The sequence below is a fragment of the Betta splendens genome, chromosome 7, assembly GCF_900634795.4.
Source record: "Betta splendens chromosome 7, fBetSpl5.4, whole genome shotgun sequence".
NCBI lineage: Eukaryota > Metazoa > Chordata > Actinopteri > Anabantiformes > Osphronemidae > Betta > Betta splendens.
In genome coordinates this window covers 14,530,143-14,554,334 of record NC_040887.2, presented here as the reverse complement: position 1 = coordinate 14,554,334, position 24,192 = coordinate 14,530,143, and the positions used below count along the sequence as shown (strand labels likewise).

The 24,192-nt window shown below is 44.0% G+C and overlaps 1 protein-coding gene and 1 long non-coding RNA gene across 2 annotated transcripts; one reads left to right on the top strand and one right to left on the bottom strand.

Moving 5' to 3' along the window:
* The first annotated feature begins 1,419 nt into the window (after positions 1-1,419).
* On the top strand, positions 1,420-2,288 carry LOC129604391 (uncharacterized). Its single transcript, XR_008695209.1, has 2 exons — positions 1,420-1,583; positions 1,906-2,288. It is a non-coding gene; the product is annotated as an uncharacterized LOC129604391 (long non-coding RNA).
* Positions 2,289-14,426: 12,138 nt separating this feature from the next.
* Positions 14,427-15,755, bottom strand: LOC114858728 (trace amine-associated receptor 13c-like). Its single transcript, XM_055510339.1, has 2 exons — positions 15,583-15,755; positions 14,427-15,406 (listed from the first exon to the last, which is right to left on the bottom strand). The coding sequence occupies exons 1-2, from the start codon at positions 15,753-15,755 to the stop codon at positions 14,596-14,598; spliced, it is 984 nt and encodes a 327-aa protein (XP_055366314.1). The 3' UTR covers positions 14,427-14,595.
* Positions 15,756-24,192: the final 8,437 nt, after the last annotated feature.

Genomic DNA, 24,192 nt, shown 5'->3' with positions numbered 1-24,192 from the left:
TAGTGTCACGGATAGTGTGACACTATGGAAAAAAACCCAGACTGTGAACACAGAGGTGATGGACCCACATCCACAGCACAGGAGGCAGACAGGTAAGTATGATGGTTCAATACAAACTCGTGGTCGTGGTACAGGCAGAGGTCGACAAACGGAAGCAGAATGGTGACAGTAAAGGAGGAGCAGGCAATGGCAAAGTCACAGAGGCAGGCGGTCAAACAACAGAGCAGGCAGGTAAGGCTAAGGTACAGACAAGGGTAATCCAAAACTACGGTCTTGATAACGGGAAATCTCAAAACAAGGTAATGCTGATACGAGATGTGGAAACACTCGATCTGACAGAGGACTGGTGCAAATGCTGAAGGCTAAATACTAAGAGACTTACTTACTGATTGGTGAGAGCTGGAGACTAATGAGTGGAAGTAAAGCAAACACAAAGCCTGGTGTGATGCAGAACCGGAAACTACAAAATATAACAGGAAATGACATGCAGACAAAAACCCTGGATTGTAACAATAGGCTAATTTATCCGGATGCTACACTCACAGGTGTTTTTAAAAAAGTGAATAAGGATGAACTAGACCAGGGGCCCGTTTCAAGAAGGAGGTTTAACAAACTCTGAATTAAAACGAAACTGAGTTGATTTACTCTGAGTTTGCAAACCTGGAGTTTTCGGTTCCAGAACAGCTGAAAAGAGTTGGTTTAAGCAACTCTGAGTTGACTGACTCAGAGTTAAGCGCGTGCACCGCGACGATACAAAGCCCTGATCAATGGAGTGAAGATATTACGAGTCACCATGGCAACAGGACAACAAAAGACGTCTGGAAATGGATGATACGTCAAGCATATAACGACTACGAGTCTTTATTCCGTAGAAAAAGCAACACGGCTGCAGCGGCGAAAGAGAAAGAATTAGCTTGGAAGAAAATAGCTGCTCGAGTCAATGCGTAAGTTTACATTTTAATCATACAGTGTTCAGCGTAACTAAATACTAAATAATTTTAGTATTGTTGTCATTTTTCACTCGTAAAGTAAGGACTTTTTCACTCATCTAAGGCGTTACTTCAGTAATTGCATGAAATACCGATGTTTATATGAATTAAAAGTGCAGTGTTATGTCTATGCATTTTTAAAATTCCTGTTGTGGTTGATGTGGGATTTGTAAAGTAATGATAATTCAATAATCCAATACGTTTTATGGAGAGCAATTATTACATCTAATTAGGTTTTTAAAAGTTACCCAAAACACGTAATAATAAACAGGTATAAGGGACCATCATATCATGGGTGTAGACTACCTGACTTTACAATATTTGACATATTAAATAACTAAATAGCATGCATAGTATAGCAGTGCAGCAGCATTTTCAACATGGCTATAATGTTTTCACACAGTTAAATAATTTGACTTCTACTCAGCCAACAGAAAGAAGGTAGAGGCTAGAACAACTGGTGGAGGACCTGCACTGACGCATGCAGAGGAGAAGGGCCTCACCCTGAACACTGGAAAGCAGGGGCTAAAGGAATTCCTGGAGGGAGTTCATCAGAACCAGTCACTCCCCAGGATACAAGTGCATGTGTAAAATGTAAGAGGCCTTCCTATATATTTGATTTTTTACATAGCCTACTTTTGATACTGTATATCCATTTCTTAGAGTCTGGGTTGGGTTCTTTGTTGGTCTTAATAGATTCTGATGGTAATATATGAATCCTCCTGTCACAACAGAAACCCAGAATGTTGTGAGCATCATACTAAATAAAGCTTAAATTATGATAAGCAGTATTATAAAGTGTAATATTAATACAGTTTATACACAGCACATGATTTCTGATTTTTGTGTTGCGTAGCCTAAATGATGTAACTTGATCTCCAAGTATAGTGACTTTATTATCTCCCCTCTGCCCCAGAGTGTGAAAGAACAGCAGGAGGAGGTCAGTCACATTCTGCTGCACAGATGCACACAGTTCAGTGATGTTCAGTAAATGTCCGGAAAAATTGAGTTCAATTCTGTAAGAGTAATGATGAACTATGTCATGTAACTCTAAATCTTCTGTATTTTAAGTTACCGGTTATTGAGTTGTATAAACTAAATCTCAAGGAAATGTTATACTTGTACCACAAGATTGAAAAGACAGATCTAGAAATTGAAATTCCCAAACACAAGCTGGAGATGAGTGTATAGTTAAAGGTGAATTGTATGAATTATTGGAAGAAGAATCATAAAATCTAACAATTGCCTTTGTATTTGTAGGAAATGGAAAAAAAACAAATAAATTATGATTTACATCTATTCAGTTTCTTTTATTGGTGGTGATGGTTGATTAAGACATTAAAGCAAATCACATCTGACTGTCCATCCACTCTGCAGATTACTGTAATGGAAGGAGTCTTCCTCAGGGTCTTGTATTTGTAGGGCAGGGTGTTGCTCCGCTCTAATAATTGCAATAATGTGGAGAACAACACATGTCCCAATAATGTCACAGGCCTCTCAGGTGTTTCCCTGAGGGGACGTAGGCACTGAAGACGTGCTTTCAACAGGCCTATGGTCATTTCCCCCTGGGCTCTTATTCTGCAGGGCCACATTAAAGCGCTGCTGGGGGCCTGCTTCAGGTTCTGGGTCAGGGGTCAGTAGTGTGGGCTGGCATTAACCCCTATCTCCAGCAGAAAGCCGTCAATCTCTCCTAGAAGAAAGTTCACATTACTTTAGTGCTGCATAGAAGTGTTCCTGTGAGTGTGAGTGCATGCATTGAAATAAGTGTATAGGACATACATGTACTTACCACAGTGCAGCCTGTTACTTAGGGTTGACTCACTATATATTCATGAATTCACGTTTATGATATGTGCAGCATCACATATGATCTTGGTGATGTAAACAATGTAATGTCAGTTACTTCTGTAACATTGTATGTAGAACTTTTGTATGTAGAACTTTTCTACATACAGTGGCTTCACTAATGTGCTCAGCATCTCCAATGTTATAAAGAAAACTACCGTTTGCAAAAAAAAAAACGTAACGCAACACAAAGAATCTGTTCGTATGTAAAAGCACGGCCACGATGGGTGATGTGTTTGACGTATGGGTGAATAAGTTTGTATGTATGGAGTCTCGATAAAAACGGTACCGCTAAAATAAATATGCACGGCGATATGACAGAAAATTAACTCGTGGCGTTAAAATCCTCTCGCGGCGTAAATTCAATGCCGTGTGAATTAATGCAGCGTCCGCATCTACAGGGTCCTCTAGAAACGGACATTTTGGTCTCTGCGCGAAGGAAACAGGTGAAATCTATGAATGAATTGAAAGATTAAACGAGGTATTTAAACACTGTTCACTTTAAAAAGGGGCGGAGACCGAAGGAAACTCTGGGTTTCCCGAATAAAACCTGCTCGCGACCAGGTTTGGTTCACAGAGTAAGTTTCCATAGTAACTGACTCTGAGTTTCGATTACCCCGCTTCTTGAAACGGGCTTAAACTTACCCCGCTTTACGGGTTTAAGTATCTTTCTGAAACTTTCTTTTCTGAAACCGAAAACTCTGCGTTTTCCTCATTTCGGGGTTAACAAACTCAGTTTCCACAAAACCACCTTCTTGAAACGGGCCCCAGGGGTCGGCAAACCGAAACACCCACGTTTCACCCACAATTTCTACGAAAAAAAACACGGGGAGCTGCGGGAGGTGGAAATGTTATATTATTTAGGAACATTCAACATTTGGTTTTTAATCCAAATAAGACACAAAAGACAGGACTCAGAGGTTCAACATATTTTATTGACAGAAGATCGAAGCAATTAACAGCATACTTATTCAGTCCTTGTTCTCTTTGCGCTACTGCCGTAAATGGAATACGATCAACGATCAAACGTAAGTGTCACATTACGCCATGTACAACTGTAAAGACTGTTCAGATTGTGTACAGACGACAAAACACTGTCATGGCATCGACAAGGACAGCTAACTCGCTTTTCCCTGCTTCAAACAGCTGCTTTAACTAAGAGCAACCAGTGTAGCATCACCGGTCAATCTGGAAACGCATTTATCGACAGCGGCCAGGACACTTTAGGTTCTGACTGAAGAGCGACTGAATAGAGTTGTTGTCTTCCCCGCTGACAGGCACATTCATTTTATAATGCACTTATCTTGGCTGGCAGTTCAGTTGAAAAACACATTGAATCTTTACCAAACTGTCCTTGAATACCATCTATGAACTGCATTACAGATTATTACAGAAGAAGCGCAAATTATCGCCAGTCTAAATTGTGCAATTAATACTGTCTTTACAATAAAGTTAACAAATAAAAAATAATAATAATAATTTAAACTAAAAAGGAAATGTACTTCATATTTTAAACGTTGAAGTGCTACAAATAAATTAGACCAGAAAGCTACGATAAATAAATGTGTTTTAAAACCAGATGGCATTCAGCCTAATACATGCTGCTTGTTGAACTGCTGGACAGAACAAAAAAATTAAGTCCATATTATTCTTGCAGAGTAAACCCCAGAGTAAACCTTGTTGCCCGCAGCTTAATCGACCCCACTTCACTCACTACAAATAATGGCCTGTAGTCAGATGTGGATTAAATAGTGCAGATTTTATTACAGTTTTTCAAAAGACAGCGCTGTCTCCCTAATCACACATCCTTCATACATCGTATAGTACCCGGCACCATTGCTCCCTGTACTAAAGGGTTCGCAAAGCCCTCAGTGGTACACCGCACACATCGTCATGCTAAGGGTTAAGCCACCGCAATACAATTCACGCGTGATTAAACAAACACTCCGATCGGCCTTTCAGCACGATCAACAGGCCAGGCTACGGACACCCACCGAGGACGGCTAGGGAAATGGCAAACAAACTAAATGACATAAAAAAACAAATAATATTAATGGAAAGAAAAAAAATGTGGTTAGTCCACCCTTACAGAATATGCTCCCGCAATCATATGACAACAGGCCGTGCAAGGCCGAGTGGACTAACCAAAGAAAAAGAACCTTTAAATAAACCCAAACGGACAGCAGGAAGCAACGATATGCCGCACCAGCAATCCCTGCAACACACAATAACCAAAAATCAACGTTTAATTCAAACCTTTAATAAATTTCCCAATTTTAATATTTTACTTTAAAATACCTCTAGTTACAACTACCTGCCCTGTCAATATTGTATACACGATCGTTGCGCGTCTCCCTCTGAACGCCACCCCACTGACTGCGTGGCCGCCCCGCAAGCTCCAGCGACACTGCAACATAAAACAACAAGACTTAAATTTGCTAAAACCATAACACTGCAAGTGCTCAAACCCATAAATCCCTCACCCCGTGCAGCTCCCACTCACGCTCAGATTGAAACCAGCGTCATTTCCTTCAAGAACCACCAGTACGGGGAAAACCTGCAAACTTTTATTTCCTCCCTTCCCAATCAGGGAGTCACTTACGTCACTCACCAGATGACGCCGGCTATAATACAGTATGTAGAACAAACTACTTGCTGCATTAATGAGTCATAGACATGCAGCCGATAATGCTGTCCGATGCTGCCCAATCTCCCATGGAGCTTTGTCCCAGAGTTAAGTATTTCTCAACACATTCCGTTTTTTCTCTAAACACAAAAACAGATTTAAATTCAATTCTGTGTTTTTGAAAAACAAACAAAAAAACCCAAAAACGTTTTGCTCGGTTTATTGGTTTGTAAGGCGGTGCTTTTGATTAAAATCTGTTTGCCCCCCATAACGAAAAAAGCCGGTGAAGGTAGATAGATGGAGAGATGGGAAATCAATGTGTTGAAACGTACACAGGCCAAATAAGTCATCCCAGCCACTGATTAAATTGCAATGACACGCGCAGTCAAAACAAATTCTTCTAGTGCATCTAGTGCACCACTCCCCTGTTTCTCTCGTAGCCTGCATTTGAACATGGATACATTTGTGTATTGGTCACTCTGTCTGAACACATGACTCCAAAACACGTCACATCATCCAGTGTCTTGTTTGTTAACCCCGAAATAAGGAAAACGCAGAGTTTTCGGTTTCAGAAAGCGAGGTTACTTAAACCCATAAAGCGGGGTAAGTTTAAACCCGTTTCAAGAAGCAAGGTAATCGAAACTCGGAGTCAGTTACTATGGCAACTTACTCTGTGAACCTAACCTGATCCGGAGTAGGTTTTATTCGGGAAACCCAGAGTTTCCTTCGGTCTCCGCCCCTTTTAAAGTAAACAGTGTTTAAATACCTCGTTTAATCTTTCAGTACATTCATAGATTTCACCTGTTTCCTTCGCGCAGAGACCAAAATCCTCTAGAAACGGGCACTTCCCTACACGATCCTGTAGATGAGGACGATGTATTAATTCACACAGCATTGAATTTACGAGAGGATTTTGACGCCATGAGTTAATTTTCTGTCATATCGCCGTGCATATTTATTTTAGCGGTACCGTTTTTTCCGAGACTCCATGACATATGTCAATAATGTTATCCACCCATTCTGTACATCAAACACATCACCTGCAAACGGTAGTTTTCTTTATAACATTGGCGATGCTGAGCACATTAGTGAAGCCACTGTATGTAGAAAAGTTCGACCTCAAGCGCTTTCCTTGACACAAACTCCTTAAAGCCATTAAAGAGGAGTTTCAGGATTGCAGGTATGTGGTATTTAATGCGTTTCAGTGAGGCTAATCTGAAAAATTATGATGAGTTCATAACATCTTGCTGTGATCTGAAATAAACTAATAAATGTGCAGGTGCACTGACTACTCTTTCTAATGGTCACTGACATATCATTGTTTACACCACCAAGATCAAATGTAATGCTGCACATATCATAAACGTGAACTCATGAATATATTGTGAGTCAACCCTGAATAACAAGCTGCACTGTGGTAAGTACATGTATGCACTTCTATGCAGCACTAAAGTAATGTGAACTTTCTTCTAGAAGAGATTGACGACTTTCTGATGGAGATAGGGGTCACCCATGCCAGCCCACACTACTGACCTCTCACCCAGAACCTGAAGCAGGCCCACAAATACAAGACCCTGAGGAAGACTCCTTCCATCATGGTAATCTGCAGAGTGGATGGACAGTCAGAGATGTGATTTGCTTTAATGTCTTAATCAACCATCACCACCACCACCAATAAGAGACTGAATAGATGTAAATCATAATTTATTTGTGTTTTTTTCATTTCCTACAAATACAAAGGCAATTGTTAGATTTTATGATTCTTCCAATAATTCATACAATTTACCTTTAACTATACACTCATCTCCAGCTTGTGTTTGTGAATTTCAATTTCTAGATCTGTCTTTTCAATCTTGTGGTACATGTATAACGTTTCCTCAAGATTTAGTTTATACAACTCAATAACCGGTAACTTAAAATACAGAAGATTTAGAGTTACATAACATAGTTCCTCATTACTCTTACAGAATTGAACTCTGGCGTTTACTGAACATCACTGAACTGTGTGCATCTGTGCAGCAGAATGTGACGGACCCTCCTCCTGCTGTTCTTTCACACTCTGGGGCAGAGGGGAGATAATAATGTCACTATACTTGAAGATCAAGTTACATCCTTTAGGCTACGCAACACAAACATCAGAAATCATGTAATGTGTATAAACTGTATTAATATTACACTTTATAGTACTGCTTATCATAATTTAAGCTTTATTTAATAGTATACTTACAACATTACCATCAGAATCTGTTAAGACCAACAAAGAACCCAACCCAGAGTCTAAAAAATGGATATATCAAAAGTAGCCTATGTAAAAAATTAAATATATAGGTAGGCCTCTTACATTTTACACATGCACTTGTATCCTGGGGAGAAACTGGTTCTGGTGAACTCCCTCCAGGAAATCCTTCAGCCTCTGCTTTCCAGTGTTCATGCCGAGGGTCATCTCCTCTGCATGCGTCAGTGGTGGTGGTGCAGGTCCTCCACCAGTTGTTCTAGTCTCTGCCTACTTTCTGTTGGCTGAGTAGAAGTCAAATGTTTAACTGTGTGAAAACATTACAGCCATGTTGAAAATGCTGCTGCACTGCTATACTCATGCTATTTAGTTATTTAATATGTCAAATGTTGTAAAGTCAGGTAGTCTAAACCCATGATATGATAGTGCCTTATACCTGTTTGAATTATGTTTTTACATTCCATTTTTAGCCACGTTCTTTTATGCCTGCAGGATTGCGCCTACATAAATTAAATTGTTATATTATTACGTGTTTTGGGTAACTTTTAAAAACCTAATTTGTTGTGAGTCTCCTCCCAACCTCAGAGGGCGGCACTGAGCAGCTGTTTCCGTCCGGGAACATCATTAACTGGGGGACTATTTAAGTGGAGGATGGAGACTCCTCCAGTTGTCAGTGTGCTATGGTGGACTCTCTGTTTGCATCTGGCTTCCTGTATGACGGTTGTTTTTTTTTTTTTTAGTTTGGATTGTGAACAGCCCTGTTACTCCTAATTTGGCTACGTTTATAGAGCGATGTAGAGCCTGACTCTGTAGTTTGTGAAAGCCTTGTTACTCTTGGTTATATTTTGCCTACTCAGTGCAGTGACCTATTGTGTCCTGATTTTGTTTGGTAGTTACTTCTGTTTAGTATTATTCCTCTGTTTAGTTAGTTTAGTCCTGCTTCGCAGTGCTCCTCAGTTTAGTTGATGAACCTTTTTCCTACTCTGTAGTGACCCTTTGTTTTGTGTAGTAATAATAAATATCGTTTTGTATCTGGCATCCTCGCCTGTTACTGCTTGTGGGTTCCATCCTGTCTGGTCTTGGGTGTTTGTAACAGTACACACTGACCAAACATGGACCCAGCAGCAGGAGAGGAGGCCTGGCAGGTTCCGAGCCTTAGCAGTGCTCGTTTGTTACTAGACAGCCCACGCACTACAGCCCGTGCTGAGGCCTTGCGTACTCTGCGGGAGATCGGCAGTGAATCAGCATCTTTAGAGGCGATTCCGTCTTCCCAGGTTAGACTAGCCCCTCCCGACAAGTTTTACGGGGATGCCTCTCGTTGCCAGAGTTTCCTGACCGCGTTGCGGCTAAAATTTAGAGTGGAAGCGGGGCTGTTCCGATCCGAAGGGGAGAAGGTGGCGTACTGCATCTCCCTGCTAGGAGGAAAAGCGCTAGAGTGGGGTGTGGCGGAATGCGAGATCAACTCAGCCTGTGTCGCCACTTTCGAGGGATTCGCAGAGGAACTCACTTCCCTGTTTAAGCCCGTCGCGCATCGCCGGCTAGCGGCGGCCAAACTGTTCCACCTGTTTTAAGGACGTTCCTCATTAATGGATTATGTGGTACAGTTCCGCACGCTAGCGGCCGGGATGGATTGGAGACAAGAGACCTTGTGTGATCGTTTTTATGACGGTCTCGCGGACGAGATCAAAAATGAGTTGGCGGGACACGTCTGCAGAGCCCAATCTGCAGCCGATGCGGGGGAATTCCCTACGTCACGTCTACGTCATCCGTCTCCGCCCACCCGCCAGGTGCCAGTGTTTTTTCCCCAGGTCGTTCTCATGACAGAAAGGGAGGAACCAATGGAGATCGGACGAGGTCATCTATCGACAGAGGAGAGACAGCGTTGTTTCAACTCCGGACTGTGTTTGTACTGTGGGGGTCCGGGTCATCGCGCTAACCAGTGCGCGTTAAACGGCAACGCTCGTCAGCCGGTGGAGAGGGTTAGAGCTTCACCGTGAATTTAATCTCCCTCTCCAAACCATTGTTTCCAGCCACTCTGTCAGGACCTCTGTCGGCGCGAGAGCTTCCCGTGTTTGTGGATTCTGGAGCTGAGGGAAGCTTCATAGACAGGCAATTTGCTCAGGAGCTGGGGCTCAGGCTGATTCCAGTACAAGACCCCGTGGTGGTCCGAGCGCTGGACAAACAGGTCATTAACCGCATCACCCATCGCACGGCGCCGGTGAGTTTGACTGTGTCGGGAAATCACAAGGAGGAACTTTCTCTCCATGTTTATGTTTGTAAGGAGGTACCTGTACTGCTGGGCATGCCGTGGTTACGGACACACAACCCACACATCGACTGGGCGGCGGGGAGAATTGTGGGTTGGAGTTCGTTCTGTTTGGCAAATTGTTTGCGGGCGGCGGGGCAGATTATTAAGAAGCCTGAGGTTGAAACTAATGCAGAGATCGATTTGACCCGGGTTCCTGCATGTTACCATGACGTGGGGGCCGTCTTTGATAAGGCTCGCGCTACTTCGCTTCCGCCTCATCGACCGTATGACTGCGATCGACCTCCTGCCGGGTTCCACACCGCCGAGGGGGAGAATCTTCTCACTGACTAAACCGGAGCGGGAGGCTATGGACCAGTACATCGCGAAGGCGCTTCGCACGGGGCTTATCCGTACGTCGTCATCACCCGCGGGAGCGGGGTTCTTTTTTGTAGGGAAGAAGGATGGCGGTCTCCGTCCCTGCATAGACTATCGGGGCCTTAATAAGATTACTGTACGTAATCGCTATCCACTTCCCCTCATTGCGTCCGCTTTTGAGCTTTTAGAAGGTGCTACTATTTTTACTAAGTTGGACTTACGTAACGCCTATCATCTTGTCCGCATAAGGGAGGGAGACGAGTGGAAGACGGCATTTAATTATCCCACAGGGCATTACGAGTATTTGGTCATGCCTTTTGGTTTGACAAACGCACCTGCGGTTTTCCAAGCTCTTGTAAATGATGTCCTGCGGGACATGGTCAACAGGTTTGTCTTCGTCTATTTAGATGATATTCTCATTTTTTCCAAAGACCCGCGACAACATGAGGTGCACGTGAGAGCGGTTCTGATGAGACTCTTGGAGAACCAACTATTCGTGAAGGCTGAGAAATGTGAATTTCACACAGCCAAGACTTCGTTCTTAGGGTTTTGTTTGGAACCAGGGAAGCTGGCGATGGATCCGGGAAAAGTGGCGGCTGTGACAGATTGGCCGGAGCCGAGGGATCGTAAGCAGCTGCAGCGGTTTCTGGGGTTTGCCAATTTTTACAGGCGTTTCATAAGGAACTTCTGGCGGCTGGCATGTCCTCCGGGGGGGTCCCTGGCGCTGGTCTTGCAGCGTTACTGGTGGCCCTCAGTTAGACTGGACGTTCAACGTTATGTGGCAGCGTGCGGCGTGTGTGCGAGGAACAAGACGCCACATCGCGCACCCGCAGGGCTGTACCGGCCGTGGTCACACATCTCCATTGACTTTGTGTCAGGTTTGCTGCCGTCTGAGGGTAAGAATGTCATACTTACCATTGTGGATCGCTTCTCCAAGCTCATCCACCTCGTTCCTCTGACCAAATTGCCCACGGCTAAGGAGACGGCGGAGCTTCTAATTGTCCATGTGTTTCATGTGCATGGCATTCCGGAGGACATTTTGTCTGATCGCGGTCCGCAGTTTGTCGCAGCAGTTTGGCGGGATTTTTGTGCAGCGCTGGGTGTCTCCGCCAGCTTGTCTTCTGGTTTCCATCCTCAAACCAACGGACAGACGGAGTGCAAAAATCAGGACGTGGAGACTATGTATGTCGTCCATCAGGCCGGCGTCTTGGGTCCGGCAGCTTCCTTGGGTCAAATACGCTCATAATACTCTTCCTTCCCAGGTGCTGGGATGTTCCGCTTTTGAGGCTGGCTATGGCTATCACCCCCCGTTGTTTCCCTCTCAGCAGGGGCTGGACGGGTCGGTGGGAGCCTTCATCCGGCGGTGCAAGGCGGTTTGGACCAGGACCCGTGACTTCCTTCTCCGCGGCTAGACAAGAGCGGCCATATGGGCTAACCGCCGTCGGTCTCCAGCTCCGGAGTATCGAGTCGGGGACAAGGTCTGGCTTTCCACCTCGAACCTGCAGCTGAAGGGTGCTAAGCGGAAATTGGCACCCAGGTTCATTGGACCGTTTGAGGTGACCAGGGTGGTCAACCCTGCGGCGATGAGACTGGCCCTCTCTCCCTCCCTGCGCGTTCATCCTGTCTTTCATGTGTCCTGTTTGAAGCCGGTGGTGGACTGTGATCTGGCGCCCGCCTCCGACCGCCCTCCGCCCGCCCGGGTGATCGACGGGGGTCTGGCTTATACGGTGCAGGAGTTGTTGCACTCCAGATGGCGGGCCAAGGGGCTCCAGTACCTGGTGGAGTGGGAGGGCTATGGCCCCGAACACCGGCAGTGGGTGGCGCAGAGGTTCATCTTGGACAAGGGTCTCATCAGGGACTTTCATCGGAACCATCCTGCGGAACCCTCCTAGGTCGCCGGGGGACGACCGTTGGGGGAGGGGCTCTGTTGTGAGTCTCCTCCCAACCTCAGAGGGCGGCACTGAGCAGCTGTTTCCTTCTGGGAACATCATTAACTGGGGGACTATTTGTGGAGGATGGAGACTCCTCCAGTTGTCAGTGTGAAATGGTGGACTCTCTGTTTGCATCTGGCTTCCTGTATGATGGTTGGTTTTTTGTTGAGTTTGGATTGTGAACAGCCCTGCTACTCCTAATTTGGCTACGTTTGTAGAGAGGAGCCTTACTCTGTCGTTTGTGAAAGTCTTGTTACTCCTGGTGATATTATTGCCTACTCAGTACAGCGACCTATTGTGTCCTGATTTTGTTTTGTAGCTACTTTTTGTTTAGTGTTATTCCTCTGTTTAGTTAGTTTGGTCCTGCTTCGCAGTGCTCCTCAGTTTAGTTTATGAACCTTTTTCCTACTCTGTAGTGACCCTTTGTTTTGTGTTGTAATATTAAATATCGTTTTGTATTCTGCCATCCTCGCCTGTTACTGCTTGTGGGTTCCGTCCTGTTTGGTCTTGGGGGGGTTCGTAACAGAATCAAATATTTTTGTCTTGTCTTATTTCATGTTATTTTCATAACCATAAACTGATAAAATAGTTATTGTTAATGTGAAATGCCTCATTACCTGTAAATTAGTACATTTGTACTGCTGCTGCAACATGGAAATTTTCCTATTGTGGGGACAAACAAAGGTCTATCGTATCTTATCGTATCTTATATTATCTTATCTTATTTTAATACCTGATACCAACAGAATTGGAGCCCCTCTTTTTTATTTCTTCTTGTTAGTTTTTTTTTTTTCTGTATTGAGGATAAATGTGGGCTGCATCCCATCACTCTCCCCGTTCTGTCATAACTCCGGTGGGAGAAGTGGGTGCTGTTTCACGTACCACAATATGTGTATATATATGTATATGTCCAATATATGTACATGTCCAATAGTGTTGTTCAGATTGTTAATATTTGTTATCCCGGTCATTACTACAGATAAGAATTCAGAGAATTCAGTTACAAGGACAGTTGTAGCAGGAGGACGATAAACAATACAAAACACAGCTGGCTTCTGAGTTTTAGAGTCTGGGTGAGGAAGGCTCAAAGTGAGGTTTTCAAGTGAGTTACATTATAACTATGTTTAGGTCTAGGAGTAATAAGTAAATGTGAGTTATAAATTGCTGCTACTCCTCCACCTCTACCTGTACTTCTAGGAACATGATAGTTTATGTGACTCATTGGAGTCGACTGTTTAAACTAACATAATCATCCTGCTACAGCCAGGTTTCAGTGAGACAGAACAGAACTACTGTACAGGTGATACTCGAAAGATTAGAATACTGTGCTAAGTGGCATTGTTGAGCAAACGCCTAGCGGCAGAACAAAAGTAGTACCATGAAAAAGCATGCCAGAATTCTCTAAACAAGCTTGTTGGGGACCAGTTACTTAGGCAACAAGCATATAACAAGATTGTGACACTGTTTAAACTTAACACTTTTAATATTTTACAATATTATATGATTGGTAACTATATAAATTTGACAGTGTAATTTTACCAAATTGGTAATTGGTGCATCATAAGTGATACATTTTTATAAGTGTATTACTTATTTGTGATGGAAAAACTGTGTTTATGCGTTGTTATGTTTCACTTACATGTTCCATGTGTATGTAATCCATCATGCATTCAATTTTATGTATCTGACTGGTTGTCTCCGCCTGGCACTCCATGGATCCGACTCCTATCTGACTCCCACAATCCAAGGTTGAGGAGCCGTCTCTCTCTTTTTGTCTCTTGACCTTTATTGCTCCTTCTCTCTGATAGCGAGACGCCAGTGGCACCAGGTGGAAGAATGAGAATGTAAATATGTCCATACACAGCAACATGGATGAGCTGTTAACATGCAATTTGATTGGACTAGAAAGAAACAGTCCATCGTGTCAGGGAAGAAACAAAAGGCAGGAGTAACTTAGGCATTTTGGGTTCTTTGCATTTTACCTTTGTGGTACAGTATATGTTTGATCTCCCTACCTGGTCTTTGGGTCGTTGATATTTGCAATTAGTGTTTTAATATGCTAATTATTTCCTTTTGTTATTGGAATAAATGACACAAAAGACAACTCTCTCATCAGCTTCTTCATTGGAAATTTTCAATTATCTAAATAAAACAAGTAGTCCAGGCGACTGGGTGTTGCTTCTGACAAAAAAAAAAAATAGTTGGCTCTCGATGGTCAACTGAGAATTAAAACATGTTTTCTTACCTCACATCATCACACATGATGATAAGAACACTTCAACAGAAACAGAAAGACAAAAATGACTGTAACTGGAGGCCCATTAGTACAGGGGTATTGGGTGTCAGGTTTACATGACATTGGTCAGACGGGACTGAGGCTGCAGTATATGAAGCGTAGCAATGAGTTTCACACATTTTCTGAACCAGGGGTAGAAAAAGGCATAAATCACTGGGTTCAGACCAGAGTTAAAGTATATCAGAAAAAAAAATAAAAGGTTAGTTGATGAGCTCATTTTGATGGCAGGTCCAGAGAAAGAGATGCCATAATATGGACAGTAACACATGAGGAACACAGCAACAACCACACCCAGGGTCCTGGCTGCTTTCAGCTCTGACCTCTGAACAGTCACAGTCATTGAACGCTGCAGTTTAATAGCTGCAATGTGGGAACGCATGGAACGAGCCTGAGACACAGCCACCACAAACACCCTCACATACAGGATGATGATGGCTGAGATGGGTATCAGAAACCATAAAACCAGGTCAACAGCTCCATTTACATTAATCAAACATTCACCATAACAGGAGTTAAACCTGCCTGGATCTTTAAGGTTATCGTATAACATCATGAAGGCATAAAAAACAGACACTACCCACGACAGGAGGATGCACAACTTAACTTTCATCTGAGTGACTTTGGTGGAGTAACGCAGAGGGTCACAGATGGCCACATAACGATCCACTGATATCAGAACCATGTTTGCTATGGAAGCCCCAACAGTAATGTACAATACAAAAACAAACACAGTGCACATCAGGTCACCTAGAAACCAGCAGGGCTCTGTTAAGAGGATCTGAAACGGCATCACAATGAGACCCACAAGGAAATCAGACACAGCCAGAGAGAGAAGGAGGAGGTTGGTGGGAGTGTGTAGTTGTCTGCAGGGACAAAACAGCATCACTGTGAACACTATTAAAACTAGAAGCATCATCAACAGCAATGTACTGTATTGAGAATATTTGAGCAAAAATTAACACAATGATGTCAAAAAAATATTTCAGTGAATTTTAACATATTATAATAATATTCTTAATGCTAAATCATAAATCTGTGCCTGAAGTGGGAGATGGAGACGATGACCAGCAGGTTGAGAAGCACTGTGAGCAGAGAGACGCAGGACATAAGGATGTAAATGGTCAGAGCCTCAGGGCGAGGACGCGTGAGCTTCTTACAGGAGGAGTTGAGGAGCTGTGGAAAACAGAGTTCAGCTTCCTCTAGTGTCTCCATCAGAGAAAGGGAGGAGGAGAAGCTGAACACACAGCTTCCTGAGCAACAATGTGACAAACAGCTGACTTATCTTTTTCTTACTTTCTCCTCCTCCTCATGTGAGTCTGGAGGTGGAACAGTCTCATCTCCACCCTAATTCTTTGAGTCACCATCTCCTTATTTTTTCCCTTTGTGTCAAACATGGCCACATGTCTAAGTGTCCTTGATCAAGGTGCTGATTTACTATATTAACGTATGATGAGTCAGACACACACGTTTTAGTATATGAACTTATAATTGTTGCATTGGCACATGGTAGCATTAACAGCAGAGACACTCTGAGACTGTGGTGGACTTACAGTCAATGATGGACCACGAGCCTCCTTCATGGACCTGTGACAGCCACGTGTTTAGCCAAGGCACACTGACCAGTTACTGAGTGACTGTTTTATGTAATACATTTTTGCTCTGTTGCACTGTGTGTATTTAGTATTTTTACAGTTCACTGTTTAGTTTGTTGAGGGCAATTGTGATCGTTCTTATTCACTTGTACACACTGTGGGACTGAGAGCAATGCTATTTAGAGTTCCTGTATGTACCTAACATGTACATGTAGAACATTGCCCTCAATGCATCGGGAGGTGTGTTTGTTGTTTGAGCTCAGAGCGAGGTTCGACCAGGGGTGTGTTCCCGAAAGCAGGGTTGATTAATCTTCCGCTAAACCCTGAACTCTGGGTTGATGAACCCAGAACCTGCTAACCCTGAGTATGTCAGTTCCAAAATACCTGATAAGAGTTGGGTTCATCTGCCTCCTGTTGGTAACCCAGAGTTAACGCATGTGCTCGATGTATATATAAAGACCTTGCCAATGGAATTCACAAGTCACCATGGAAAGCCAAAGCGACACGAAAAGGGCAGCATATTTTTACAGAGGCGGAGTTGAAGATTTTAATGCTGGCCTATGAGGAATTCAAGCCGATTATTATTAGAAAAAGTATTACAGCTACATCAGCGAAGGAAAGAGAGTTGGCTTGGCAAAAAAAAAACTGACAACAACATTTAATTACAGTTATGTTGCCCTCTCCTCTGTCACAGCCTGGACTCACTTCCTGTTTTATTTTCTTGTACTTCCGTTTTTGTCTTGTCACTTTTAGTTTAGCTCTACTTTGCAGTCACATGACCTCACCAGCTGTTTTCCATCAATCATTACTCATTAGTATTTAAGCACCATGTCTACATTTACCCATTGCCAGATTGCCTGTGTTTTCCTAGCCAGCATTCCAGCGTCCGTTTGTTCTGACCTCATGTTTTACCCAGTCTTGCGACCTCACCTTGTCTTTGCCTTACCTCTGATAGAACCGTGTATTTTGACCATTGCTTGTTGCTGACTACGTTTTTTGCCTGCACCCTGTGGGAACCGTTTTTTGCCTGTGCTGTGTATGACCCTTGCCTGTTTGACCACTAGCTATTAAACCTTTTATTGTACTCAAGTCCTCGCTGTGCATTTGGGTCCTACTGTACTTTTCAGAGATCGTGACATCCTCTTTTATTGCAGTGGGACATTGTCTTTACTATCAGTTTCACAAGATTAGAATAATGTTGGATAACAGTAATATTCTTGTTTAATAATGTGTAATCCTTTTGGAGCAAGAAGAACTCTGTCCCAATGTCATGGACTCAGTCATGTCATCACAGTTTTATGCCATTTCCGGTTTTAGTTTGTTATCACTTCCTGTCTCAGTACTGGCTAAAAACATCCAGCTTCATTTCCAGTTCTAATTAACTCACCTGTGTTCTATTTGGCATCATTACATCTGGTATGTAAGCGCCACCTCTCACCACGTTACCTTGCCAGATTGTCTGCGTTCTTCATGACCAGCACTCCAGCATTGCTGTGTACCCATTCCTCGTGTATGACCCAGTTTGGTAATCTCGTCTTGTCTCTTGCCCAGTCTCTGATATTCCAGTACCAGAAAATCCAGTGATTTTGACCATTGCCTGCCTTTTGACCATCCTTTTGCCTATGCCTTGCCGGACCTTGTTTTGCCTACCTTGTGTATGACCATTGCCTGCCTGACCACAAATCTATTAAATACCGTTCTTAAACCAGCCACACTGTGCATTTCGGTCCTTCCTCCATCGTGTGTTTGTGACACCCAAGTTAAAATAAAACACAAAAACATCCAACAAAAAGGTAAGATTTGATTACACAATTACAGGATCTATGTATTAAACATGTTTTAATGTATTCTTTCTTTAATGTAGCTATTAGAAAGAAGGGTTGTGTTATTGGACCCTCCAGAAAGCACACAGTTTGTGACATGTCTAAGTGATTTGTTGCCAAGTACCTTTTAAGTTATTTGATTTATTGCCACATAAAGTATACTTGCATATTTCCACTGTTGGATGAAGATGAAGAGACCACTTCTGCTGTGACAGAATTGGACAGTGCTGCTAGATCCATACAGGTCATGTGTAACATAACATAACACAACACAACACAACACAACACAACACAACACATGACCCCTTTTGACATTATAGTAACAAGTTGTCATTGTCCTTTCACAGAACATTCCTGGGGATTTAAATGCAGGGTTCATCTACCTCCTCACAAAGTAAGAGTTTGTCTGCAGTTATATTTGCATACAGTTTAATATATGATTTTATAAAATAAGAAATATTCCCTTTTTAATGCCTTGCTAGTTGCTAGCAAAGGAGCTGTATAAGATCCATCTTCGGCAACAAATCAAAAAGAGTGACTTGGAGATGGACCTTATACAGCTCAAAACAGAGAAGAGACTGGCCATATATATATATATATATATATATATATATATATATATATATATATATATATATATATATATATATATATATATATATATATATATATATATATATATATACACACATAAGAAATACATCTTATACATATATAAGACATACCAAACCAAAACACATCTAAGTGATCAAGTATACTTGGTTTCTACTTTGAAGTATAAAAAGAGGTTAAGTGTTTTTCGTCTAGATTTGTAATTACTGTATACTTAAGTATACTTGACTTAAACTGACAATTATACAGAAACAATTAGGTTTAGGTGAAGGAGTTATGAGTTAAGTGAATGTACAAGGTAGAAATACTATAATGGCAAATGCATAGTGTGTTAAGGTACATGTGCAGTGTGCAGATATTTAATGAGCACATTTCAATTTACTTCTTGAACCGCGGCCTTATCGTGGTGGAGGAGTTTGTTTGCCCAAATGACCCCGGAAGGTATGTTGTTGGGGGCTAAATACCCCTGGTAGGGTCTCCCAAGGCAAACAGGTCCTGGGTGACGGGCCAGACTAAGAGAGGTTCACAAACCCCTATCAAAGGAAGACGAGCAAGGACCGAGACGTCGCCCAGTATGGCGCAGCCGGGGCCCCACCCTGGAGCCAGGCCCAGAGTTGGGGCTCGTATGCGAGCATCTGGTGGCCAGGCCACCCAAGGGGAGCCCAAAGGAGCAACGTGGGACCGTCCTCAGGTGGACCCACCATCCACAGGAGGAACTGTAGGGGGCCGGTTTAGAGTGGATTGGGCAGCAGTCGAAGGTGGGCATAGGCGACCCAAACCCTGGATAACCAATCTAACCAATCTGGCTACTGGGACATGGAATGTTACATCACTGGGGAGAAGGTAGCCTGAGCTTGTGCAGGAGGTTGAGGGGTACCGGCTAGAAATAGTCGGGCTCACCTCCACACACAGCCTGGGCTCGGCAACCCAACTCCTCAAGAGAGGCTGAACCCTCTTCTACTCTGGAGTTGCCTGCAGCGAGAGGCAGCGGGCTGGTGTGGGCTTGCTCATAGCTTCCCGCCATGTGTTGGAGTTTTCCCCTGTGGACGAGAGGGTCGCTTCCCTGCGCCTTTTAGTGGGGAATAGGTCACTCCCTGTCGTTTGTGCTTACAGGCCAAATGGTAGTGTGGAGTACCCGGCCTTATTGAGGTCTCTGGAGGGAGTGTTGGAAAGCACTCCAACTGGGGACCCCATCGTTCCTTTGCTAGATTTTAATGCCCACGTGGCCCACGACAGTGATACCTGGAGAGGCGTAATTGGGAGGAACGGCCTACCTGATCTGAACCCAAATGGTGTTAAGTTATTGGACTTCTGTGGGTGTCCATCGGTGCACATGGCACCATGACACCAAAATTGTTTCTTCCTTATTCTATGCAGTTACTATAAGATTTTTGATTTATGTTCTGCAATTACTATCTTATGTTTTGTCTTACTGTATGTATTTGACATTTCACCTAGATTGTTCAATGGTTGTCTCTACCTGATAGACTCTCAACTCTAGCTCCCAAACACAAGGCCGGGGAGTTGTGTCTCTGTCTGTTGAGACTTGGTGCTCCTTTCTCACAGATAGTAGGACGTCAGCGATGCAGGTGTGAGAATGTAAACATCTTCATACACACTTTGACAGGGAAGACAGGGTGCTTGTAATTTGATTGGTCTACACAGACGTTCCACCGTTTTCGGACAGAAAGGTTAAAAGGCAGAAGCAACTTGAGCATCGTGGGCTCTTTGCATCAACCTTCGTGGTGTGTGCACTGATCTCCCCAGCTGGTTTTTGGTTTGTTGATGTTCACGATCAACATCCATGCTTTTTATTTACTTTCCCCATTATTTTTATTTTCCTTTATTTTTATCATAAATCACACAAAAGATAACTCTGTTGGGAACGTCTGGCTGAACGCTCTGTCAGACAGACCTTTAACGCACACCTGCGGGAGAGCTTTGACCAGATTCCGAGGGAGGTTGGAGACATAGAGTCCAAGTGGACCATGTTCTCCGCCTCCATTGTCAACACGGCCGTTTGGAGCTGTGGACGCAGGGTCTCCAGAGCCTGTCGTGATGGTAAACCCCGAACCCGGTGGTGGACGCCTGAGGTAAGGGATGCCATAAAGCTGAAGAAGGAGTCCTACCTGGTCTGGTTGACCTGTAGGACTCCTGAGGCAGCTGATGGGTACCGACAGGCCAAGCGTGCTGCAGCCCATGTCGTTGCGGCGGCAAAAACTCTGGTCTGGGAGGTGTTCGGGGAGGCCATGGAGGAGGACTACCACTCGGCCTCAAAGAGATTCTGGCAATTCGTCCGAATTCGTCCAGGAGGGGGAAGCAGTCCTTTACCAACTCTGTTTTCAGTGAAGGTGGGGAGCTGTTGACCTAAACTGGGCATGTTATTGGACAGTGGAAGGAGTACTTTGAGGATCTCCTCAACCCCTTTGACATGCCTTCTGCTGAGGAAGCAGAGGCAGGGGACTCAGGGGTAGACTTGCCCATTTCCCAGGCTGAGGTCACTGAGGTAGTTAGTAAGCTCCTCGGTGGCAGGGCAGCGGGGGTGGATGAGATCCGTCCTGAGTAAGTCATGTCTCTGGATGTTGTGGGGCTGTCTTGGGTGACACGCCTCTGCAACATCACGTGGACGAAGGGGACAGTTCCTCTGGACTAGACAACCGGGGTGGTTGTCCCTCTTCACAAAAAGGGGGACAGGAGAGTGTGTTCCAACTATAGGGGATTTATATTTCTCAGCCTCCCTGGGGAAGTCTATGCCAGGGTACTGGAGAGGAGAATTCGGCCGATTGTCAAACCTCGGATACAGGAGGAACAATGTGGTTTTCGACCTGGTCGTGGAATGCTGGACTAGCTTTATATTGTATTATTATTGTATATTTATATTGTGAGAGTTTGCCCAACCAGTCTACATGTGTTTTTTGAACCTGGATAAGGCATTCAACCGCGTCCCTTGTGACATCCTGTGGGGGGGTGCTCCAGGAGTATGGAGTCCAAAGCTCTTTTCTTAGGACTGTTCGGTCTCTGTACAACCAAAGCCAGAACTTAGTTCGCATTGCCAGCAAGTCAGACCTGTTCCTGATGCATGTTGGACTTCAGCAGGGCTGCCAAATCCTGTCACCGGTTCTGTTCATTATTTTTATGGACAGAATTTCTAGGCGCAGCCAGGGGCCGGAGAGGGTCTGGTTTGGGGACCATAGGATAACATCTCTGCTTTTTGCAGATGATGTTGAAATGGCTGGGATGAGAATTAGTTCCTACAAATCTGAGGCCATGTGTCACGGCGCTGTGTCACAGCTGGTGATATGATGTGACTGCAAAGTAAATCTGACACAAAAGTGACAAGACAAAACCGAAAGTATAAGAAAATAAAGCAGGAAGTGAGTCCAGACCGTGACACCATGGTTCTTGACCGAAAAAAGGTGGTTTTCTCTCTCCAGGTTGGAGGAGAGCTCCTGTCCCAAGTGGAGGAGTTCAATTACTGTATCTTGGGGTCTTGTTCACGAGTGAGGGAAGGAATTAGCGTGAGATTAACAGACGGATCGGTGCGGCGGCTGCAGTAATGTGGTCGGTGTATCGATGAAGCAGGAGCTGAGCCAAAAGGCAAAGCTCTCAATTTACCGGTCACTTTATGTTCCTATCCTCACCTATGGTCATGAGCTTTGGGTCATGACCAAAAGGGCAAGGTCACGGATACAAGCGGCCGAAATGAGCTTCCTCTGTAGGGTGGCACTCCCTTAGAGATATGGTGAGGAGCTCTGTCACTCGGGAGGAGCTCCGAGTAGAGTCGCTGCTCCTCCACATCAAGAGGAGCCACTTGAGGTGGCTCGGGCATCTGGTTCGGATGCTCTCTGGAAGCCTCCCTGCCGAGGTGTTCCAGGCATTTCTCACCGGTAGGAGGCTCTGAGACCCAGGACATGCTGGAGAGACTACGTCTTTCGGCTGGCCTGGGAAGGCCTTGGGGTCCCACAGGAAGAGCTGGAGGAAGTGTCCGGGTAGAGGGACGTCTGTAATTCTCTGCTTAGACTGCTGCCCCCACGACCCGGCCACAGATAATTCCCACAGCTTCAGGAGGAAGCACTGAGACTCCAAACGATGGCAAGGCCCCTTCCAGGTCCTTCTGTCGACCTACACGGCTGTGAAGGTCACAGAGAGAGCCACTTGGATCCACTCCAGCCACTGCAGAAAGGTCCTGGATCGGACAGATGACCCTCCATTTACATCGCACAGAAAACCCACCAGAAGTGAGGAGACGTGAGAAGGAGGACCCTTGCTGTGCTGACACATGCACTGAAGCGAGGCTCCATTGACCGTTCAGCTAAAGGTGTGAGACCATACATCTACACACACACGCTCCTTAGAAAACACACATACGAGCAGCCTTAAGTTGCCAACGCTGGACGACGTGTAGACTCTTCACTTTATTCACTAATACAATTAGCTTTTGTCCTTCATCTATAGATGATAGAGGTTATAAGATAACACAAGCAGCAATATGCATCATCACTCTGGTTAAATCCCTGATTCTCCTATTCACTCTAGACCCAAATGTACTATTAAAGATCCAAAAGCATGAAAACTATCTTAAGATTATATGAAACAGAACCCCAGCCCGGAAACCTATGGCTAACATACATTAATTGTCTTTATTACATTACAATCGAATGGCTGTAGACATGTTGTTAGCAGAGAAAGGAGGCGTTTGTGTTGTATTCAAAGAGGCATGTTGTACTTACATCCTGAATAACACTGAATCTACTGGTACTGGGGCGAAGGCATTCCACGGAGTCTCAGCTAACTCTGGTATAGATTCTACCCCTTGGAATTGGCTAGACGAAATGTCTGGAAAATTGAAATCTGTTCTCACGTTCGCAGCTGTTTCCTTTATCATTGTGATGGCTGTGATTCTCTTGCTTGGTTGTGGCGTTATCCCACTGGTTAAAGGTCTCATCATGCGTGCGACCTTAACACTCTCCTATCAAATGACACAATGACTTTGATGATGATCTTAGTTTCTCTGACGATGATGACAAAAACAGCTCCAAACCTTTTATCCCTAAGTTACCTGCATAATGGGAAAAATTGGGAAAAATTGTGCCTTTGTGCTTTTTCTTATCCAACACAGTCGTCATGTGCTGGTTAGGTGCAATACTGAACATTTTTACAAAAAACAACTAATCTCTTGTGCCCTGTTGTTCATCAAGTTTAAACATCTGATGTTCCATTTGACTGACTAATAGATTATGATATATGTTTATCTTTTACACCCGGTCTCTGGCTCCATCCTATCTGACTCCCCACCAGACTGACTTCTCAGACACCGCGAGATAAGGTGACAAGAAAAACTCTATTGGTCAAGAGAGACATTCCATCAGAGCCAGAGAAAGGGGTTAAAAAGGCAGAGACAACTTGAGGATTGTGGGCTCTTTGCATCACACCTTTGTGTTGTATGCACTGATCTCCCCAGCTGGTTTTTGGTTTGCTTTCCCCATTATTTTTATTTTTCATTTTTATTTTCCTTTATTTTTATAATAAATCGCACAAAAGACAACTCTCTCATCCTCTGCCTCTTTATGGGAAATTTCCACCACAGCCTATTTTTTATACAACTTTTACTATACTATAATA

Bases quoted from the DNA above. Each gene is read 5' to 3' on its own strand.
- LOC114858728 (XM_055510339.1), bottom strand. From the start codon at position 15,755: ATGGAGACACTAGAGGAAGCTGAACTCTGTTTTCCACAGCTCCTCAAC. The intron at 15,407-15,582 runs GCACAGATTTAT...TTGTCCCTGCAG, and splicing joins GTCTCCATCTCCCACTTCAG to ACAACTACACACTCCCACCA.